Here is a 7,925-nt window from a genome sequence, read left to right as displayed (position 1 = left end):
CGATACAGATGAGAGATCATAAATCACCTGCAGAACCACCCCTGCATCCTCCCATCCCTGTCCCCAATAGCGGGATTTGGGAGGCGGTGCCTGCAGCCCTGAGGCCCAGGCCCCTCTGCACATCCACTTGTGCTGGAGCCAGCGCTGCGCAGGTCCACGTAGATGCCCCCCACCCCAATCAGCCAGGCCAGCTGATTCGATGCACTCACTTGGAACGTTTATTAACCAGCAGCCTGCGGTGGTGGTCAGGCGGTGGGTGCAGGACCTGGGTGGCCGTGGTTACTTGCTGTCCACTCGTTTAAGCTGCTCCTTGCCGTTGATGGTCAACGACTTCAGCTGCCCATCCTCTTGCACTTCCACACGCTCCTGCCCGTTCTCCACAATGCGCTTGGTGGTGACCCTGTGTCCATTAACCAACTCGGTGGACGACATCACTGACTTGAACCCTGAGCTGCCAGAGCCAGAGCTCCCGAAGGAGGTGGATGAGAAGGTGGTGCGCATAGCGCTTCCCCTTCGGCCCAGATTGTCGAAAGCGGAGAAGGCCTCCATGAAGGCTGGGAACTCACCGAAGCAGTTGGAGAAGGCGCCCCTCAGGCCATGGCCCTGGCTGGCACGGTCACTGTTTAAGGGGGCGACCCAGAAGTCAAAGGAGAAAGGATCCAGGCCACCAAAAAACTCGCGGAAGATGTCCTCGGGGTTCCGGAAGGTGTAGCCGCTGTCAAAGGGGCTGTTGTAAGGTGTGCTGGCCCCGCCACCGGCCCCCCAGCTGTCACAGCCCGCCCGGTCGTATAGTGAGCGCTTCTTGGAGTCGGACAGGACCTCGTAGGCCTCGGACACCTGCTTGAACTTCTTCTCAGCCTCCTCCTTGTTGTCAGGGTTCTTGTCAGGGTGCCAGCGCAAGGCTAGCTTCCGGTAGGCCTTCTTGATGTCCTCCGGGGTGGCACTCGACTGTACCCCCAGCACTTCGTAATAGTTAACCATGCTGAAGGGGGAGTTGGGGCAGAGGTGGGTGAGAAGGTGAGGTGGGCCCAGGGGCCCAGGTGATTAGGGTAGCTGCGGAGGAGGCAGCAGCTGGTGTGGGTCCCTCAGCAGGGGTCTTGCTGGCTCTGGGCGTGGCTCTGCCCAGCGAATTTACCCTTTCATAGTACCAGCTTTCAGGGACAGGTGGACACCTCCACTGAAAGGGGTGGGGGGAGGGGAGGGAAGCTGCCTCTGTGGGGCCAGGCAGAGCCAGGTTCCCCAGCACAGCTGAGACCAGGCCCTTTATGACATCAGCCCCTGGGCGGGGCAGATCCACCCCCAGCAACACCAGGCATGTTGGCCTGCCCTTCTGAACAAGGCTGGCCACCACGGGGGGCCGAGACTCGGAGCTGGGTAATGTTGGGGCTGTTGGCTGAGCCCAGGATCAGCCATGGGATCTGGGCCCACGTGGGCAGCAAAGCTCAGTGATGTTGGTCAAGGGAAGGGAGTGAGGGCTTCCTGGGTTATGGTCAATGGCTGGGTTGTTGGTATGGGTTGAGGGGGCCCAAGGTGGAGGTTCAGGCAGGATGGGGCAGGAGTTCATTCTTCTTGGGCCCCATTAGCCATTCAGATCTTCAAAGGTAAGCTCCACCAAAGGCAGGGATGGTTGCCAGCATCTAGGACAGTGCCTGGCAATCAGTTCAACTTGTTGAATGAATGAAGCTCAGAGACATGCAACAACATACTCAAGGTCACAGAGTATGTCAGTGCAAGAGAGGGAGATGCAAACCCAGGGCTTTTCTGAGACTAGTGGACAGCAAATCAAAAGAAGCATTTAGCCTTGGCCAGTTTTTCTCAGGGGTTAGAGCATCAGCCTGCAGACTGAAAGGCCAAGGGTTCGATTCCCAGTCAAGGACATGTACCTGGATTGCAAGTTCCCAGCCCCAGTTGGGGCACATACAGGAGGCAACCTAGCGATGTCTTTTTCTCATGTCACTGTTTCTCTTTCTCTATCTCCCCTCCTTCCTCCCTTCCATGCTCTTCAGAAATTAATGGAAAAAATAACCTTTAGTGAGGATCAAAAAATAAATAAAAGAACCATTTCACTCAATTCTGGAAAGAAAAATAGGGATTGAAAATAACTATAGATTAGTGAGTATAGTGGGTAGAATAGTATGCCCCCCCCCCCACACACACACACACAAAAGGATATGTCCCTGTCATTGTGGCCAGAATCTATGAATGTGACCTTATTTGGAAAAGTCTTCGCAGATGTAATTAAATTAGGGATCTCAAGATGTGATCATCCTGGATTATCTGGGTTGGTTTTAAATCTAATGACAAGTACCCTTATGAGAGACACACAGAGAGGTACATCAAGAGAAGAGAGGGTGATGAGATGATGGAGGCAGAAATGGGGGTGATGCAGCGCAAGGAAAGCCAATAGTTACCAGAAGCTGGAAGGAGCAAGGAAGGGTCCTTCCTCAGGGACTCTGGAAGGACTGCAGCATGGATGATGCTTAATTTTGGGCTTCTAGCTGCCCTAACTGTGAGGGGACAAATTTCTGTTGTTTTAAGCCCCCTAGTCTGTGTTAGTCATGGTAGCCCAAAGAAACTAGCACAGGATGTATTTCTATTTTTTTAAATTCTTGTTCTGATGTTGCATCATTTTTTAGAAATGACGATGAACAATATTGATTAACATCTATTCCTACCTTCACCTGACCTCCCTCCAGTTAAGATGGAAAACAGTCTAAACTGTGTCCTAACCAAGCAAGTGAGGAACTTAGCTGTTTGGATCACTGAATCAACTAGGATGGCATTTCTCTTCCTTCTTCCCTTCCTTCATCCCTCCTTCCTGCCCTCTCTTCTTTCTCTTCTTCCTATTTCTAATGTCTATTTCTTTTTATTATTCTCCCTCCCTCTTTCTCTTTTCCTTCAACATTCATTGGTACTAGGGTCCCAGCACCCTGCAGGGGACAGCATGTTCTCACCAATTCCAGATGCCCGGAGGAATGAATGCAGAATCTGGAGACACTTTGCAAATCCAACCTAGAGATAAATGCCATCACCCCACATACCTTACCTAGAGCAGGGCTTGCTCTCTGTGCCCCCACATTCATCCACCCACACTGACTAACACACATAAGTCATGTCGCTTGGTAGAGGAACTAACAGAATAACTTCATTGGGCTTAGCTACAGATGAAAATATTTTTACATTTTTGTAACTATATTTCTGCCACTGTAGTTAGAACCTGTTCTTGACAGAATTGTCTACTGAAACTGGGGAAAGATACCAACCCACATAATTCTCCATGACGATGACATTGGGAGTAGTGCTGTTGTTGACTATGGTGACTGTAGAGACATGACAAAGCGAGGTATGCATGGTGACAGATAAGGCATCATTGAAACAGGAGAAATCATTAGGGTAGCAGTATTGGTGTGATAGTGGAGTGGACAATGGCAAAAGTGGTGCTAGTGGAGGTAATGGTGGTGAGGATGTTGGTGGAGACAGTAACTTATGGTGGCAGTGGTAGTAGTGGTCATGGTAACAATGGAAGGGATGGTAACTGTGAGACCAGTGGTGAAGAGGTGTTGATAGCGATGGTGGAGGTGTGATGGACGTGGCTACTAGCAGAGCTGTTGATGAGGTTTGTGGTGGTGATGGTGGTCCTGGCAGTGGTGACGTTGGTAATGGTGGTGATGAAGGCAGTGAGGTAGTAAAAATTGCATGTTATTCAGCTTTGCTACAGTAACAACCCCCACACTTCCATGCCTTTTGAAAACCATTTAGTTCTTTTCCACTTTACTTGTTAGCCCCCATGGGTCAACTGCTGGGGCTCCACTCACATGTCTTCTCATTCTGGATCCCAGGCTGAGGAAGTGGCTCTATTCTGAAACATACCATTCTCATGGCAGAAAGGGTGCAAGTAAGAGCTGGTAGAGACTTGGGATGCCTCTTAAATCTTCTGTTGGGATGTGACGTGTGTCACTCTTGATCACGACATGTACTCAAAACCAGTGTCACTGGAGTGGAATAGTGCTCCTTTAGGAAGGTTCTGCAAATATCAGTCAACTTCTGGAGAAGCACAATACTCTTTTTTTTTTTCAATCCTCACAAGAGCATATGTTTTTCACGGATTCTAGAGAGAGAGGAAGGGAGAGGGAGAGAGAGAAAGAGAGAGAAACATCGATTGGTTGCCTCCCATACTCAGCCCGAATGGGGATGGTAAGGCACAATACTCTTATGGGGAGGGAGTGGTCAATATTGCAGTATGCTACAGGTGATAATGGGGGTGGTAGAGGCTGTGGTAATGATGGCCCTGGTAGAAATGGTGGTGCTACTGCTAGTTATGGAAGTGGAAATGGTGATGCATGGTGATGTCGGTGGCATAACTGTGATAGTAATGAAAAATAGTAGGGATGCTAAAAGTGGTGGGAATGATACGCTGGTAGGAATGACTGCTATAGCCATAGTGCCGAGAGTGGGGGTAATGATACTGGAGGTGTGGTATTCTATATTTTCTGTTGGTAACTCAACACTACCACCATCTTCTTCTATAGTCTTCTCGGCAGAGCAGAGAATTCTGGAAGATTTTATAGAATCCCCTTACCCATATGGTCCCAGATTAGAGTCTTTCAATTCATGAGATTTGGAAAGTGGGAAAGAGGCAATTGTAGGCACATGACAACCCAAAGGTTCACAGCAACTTCTGGGCAATTTTCTGAGAATCCCCTGCTTCAGAACTGGAGGCTGAGATATTCAGGGGCAGCGTCCAAGAACATCGTGATATTCCCAGCAGCTTCCTGGTAAGCTCTTGAGATCTGCTCTCTTTAGAGCTGCAGACTGAGACCATCAGCAATGACCTGCTTCCTTGATCTTTACTCCCCTGAGGTGCTCAAAGGTTGTGGACATTATTAAATATCTTCATACTTGTTATATAGTCAGCAACTGTGTACATGTTATCATGATGACAGTTACTCAGATGAAGGTGGTGGGAGTGGTGGACATGGGCATGGTGATAATGATGATGATGATGCAGGTGGTGATGGTGTGATGTCAGAGGTGGGGTTGGAGGTGGTGATGACGATTGTCATGGTTGAGCTAGAGGTAATGGTTAGCTGGCTGAGGTAAATGTGGTGGTGGCGGTGGTGATAGAGGAGAAGGTGGTAGTGATAAGGAAGGTGGTGGTAATGATAATGGTGGTGGTAGTGATGACAGTGATGGGGCTATTGCTGATCATGGTAATGTGGATACTAGTTGAGGTAGACATGGTGTTGATAATGATAGAAATGAAGCAAGTACTAGAGATGGTGATGATGATGGTGGTAGAGAGAGTGATAATAATGGAGAAATATTAGAGGTCGGGTGGTGGTAGCACTGATAGGAGTGATGGTGATTGTCGTTATGATGATAGTCCTAGTAATGGTGATACTGGTTGAGGTAATGAAGGTGATGTCAGGGCCAGGATGTGATGGGGGTGATGGGAATGATAGTGTGATAATAGTGATATGAGCAATGCGATGGTGATACCATAGTAATGGTGATGGTAATAGTGATGGTGGTGATGATGGAGGTAGGGATGATGGTATGTGTATGGTGATGGTGATAGGGTGATGTGATATTGGTAAGGGGGTTGATGACAACAGCAAGACTACAAGTGAAGATTGAGGGTGCCATAGCAGTGTAATTAAGACAGTATGTGGGTGGCTACAGCAATGTTAATAGACAAGGAACCCAGAATGATGAGTTGCCCAAGAAACCTACAGATGCTTCCTCCTACCCAGGCTCCCCTCTTGCCTCCTTGACTGAGACGCTGGTGCTGACCACCTCTGTCCTCCCAAGGAGGAATTTTCTTCTGGTCCCTGTGCTCCAGAGCCCCTTGGCAGGGTCCCTGCCCTGCTCTATGCCCAGGCCCTTGCCCAGCCTGAGGCCTCGTCCTGGGGTGGATCTGTAGGAAGGAGCTGGGGTGAAGACAGGGCTGCAGACTCCATCATATCCCTTGGGTCAGAGCCCTCCCAGAGCCCCGCTCCTCACTGCTAAAGGTGCCCTGGAGACAGAAAGCCCTCCCAGTTCCCCGGGTGGGTGTGGGGCAAGTTCCCCACAAAGAGAGGTGTGGAGCCTGGTGGCAGCATGCAGAGGTGATTTCCCCTTTTACAAAGATGGAGGAATAGGGTGACCAGCCATGAACATCAGCTCAGGCCCTCACAGTCATGTCTCTCATAGACTGATAGGGCAACTTCTCTCTCTAACTCTCTCTGTCCTCATTTGTCAATGGGATAGTGAAACTCCTCCTTTTCGGGACTTCCTCCACTCTGGGGAGCCAGCCTACCTTCCCTGGTCTCTGACCTTTGATGTCCCTAAAGCCAGCCCACTGGGCCAGGCCAGAGGAGAGAGAAAACCTTAAGTGACCAGGTGATCTCAGGCAGAGCCTGGCCTGCACAGGGAGGACCAGAGAGGGCAGGGCACAGCCAAGATCACACAGCAGTCCCAGGAACCCTCCCCCAGGGTGAGCTGATAGAGGCCAATTAGGCAACCAATTGGTATTCTGAGCAGCCAGAGGCCCCTCTCTGTCTTTGTAATTAATGGAGTGGCTTTTTAAAAGGATTCTAATCACCCCGGATTCCTATCTGCTTATCACTAGCATTCCTAATTAGATGATCCTGGCAGTCACTGGGCTAATTCTCTCCAGCCCCATGCAGCCCTGCCCAGCCTAGGGCAGCCCACCCTACTCCCCTCTCAGCCCCCACCCCCAGCCAGATGGGCAGTTCAGGCCTTCTCTCCCCTCAGGGCCCCCGGTTCTCTAACTGCATTACCTTCAGGATGGATGGGCGACAGCAATGGATGGATGGGTCACTGGATGGACAGTGACAGGTGAGTGAAGGGATTGAATGAACAACTATGAGAGTGCATGGATGGATAGACAGACAGGCTGAGAGGTTAAGAGCTCAGCTTGTCAAGTCTGACAGCTCTTTTATTAGCTGTGTGTTCTTAGTGAAGTCACTTAAGCTCTCTGTGCCATTTCCTCATTTCATCTGTAAAATGGGGGCAGTAATAGCATTTTCCTCATAGGGTTGCTGTGAGGAGAGCTTACTTGCTAGTATAATGATGACAATGTTGGTAAGGATGCATAGATGGGTGGATGGAAAGACAGACTGACAGATGAGGGAAGGAATAGTGGATGAACAGTAGATGAGGAGGAGTGGGTACAAGGGTAGATGCACATACAAATGGGTGGGCTTATGGAAAGCTGGGCACGTGGTGGGTTATTAAACAGGCGGAAGGGACAGTGAGTCCTCAGCACTAGACAGGGAGTGGGGGAAGTGGAGGGCAATGCTGGGGTCCAGTCCCAGCAGGTCCAGGGGTCCCCAAATGTGTGGATGGAGTCGGCGAGGAAGGAATGACACGGAGACAGTGTTCAGTTGATCAGCAGCCTTGCCAGGATCTCTAGCCACAATCTCCAGCCAAGTTCTGGTCAGGATCTCCAGCCAGGTTCTGTGTCCATGTTCTCTTGCTAGGTTCTCCAGCCAGGTTCTCCAGGTTCTCCAGCCAGGTTCTGTAGCCATGTTCCCTCGCTAGGTTCTCCAGCTAGGTTCAGTCACCAGGTTCTAGTCAGATTGTCTTGCCATGTTCTATCCAGGTTCTGTAGCCAGGTTTTGTCTCTAGGTTCTTCAGCCAGGTTCTCTCGCTAGGTTCTGTGGCTAGTTTCTGTCCAGGATCTTTTGCCATGTTCCATCTCTAGGTTCTGTGGCCGGGTTCACCAGGTTCTGTCTAGGTTCTAGTCAGGTTCTTTTGCCATGTTCTATCCAGGTTCTGTAGCCCCGTTCTGTCTCTAGGACCTTCAGCCAGGTTCTCTCACTAGGTTCTGTGTAGGTTCTGTCTTCTAAGTTCTGTGTCTTGTTGTTACTGTCTTCTAAGTTCTGTCTTCGAAGTTCTGTCTCCTGTTGTCTTGTTACATC

At 50.0% G+C, this 7,925-nt stretch overlaps 1 protein-coding gene across 1 annotated transcript; it reads right to left on the bottom strand.

The window, feature by feature from the left end:
* Positions 1-279: 279 nt before the first annotated feature.
* DNAJB8 (DnaJ heat shock protein family (Hsp40) member B8) lies at positions 280-1,164 on the bottom strand. Its single transcript, XM_006763212.2, has one exon. It carries the CDS (start codon positions 979-981, stop codon positions 280-282), a length of 702 nt encoding a protein of 233 aa, XP_006763275.1. The 5' UTR covers positions 982-1,164.
* Between the last annotated feature and the right edge of the window lie 6,761 nt (positions 1,165-7,925).

The sequence above is a fragment of the Myotis davidii genome, unplaced genomic scaffold, assembly GCF_000327345.1.
Source record: "Myotis davidii unplaced genomic scaffold, ASM32734v1 scaffold78, whole genome shotgun sequence".
Lineage (NCBI taxonomy): Eukaryota > Metazoa > Chordata > Mammalia > Chiroptera > Vespertilionidae > Myotis > Myotis davidii.
The sequence above is the reverse complement of the archived record's forward strand: the minus strand, read 5'-3'. Positions and strand labels throughout refer to the sequence as shown.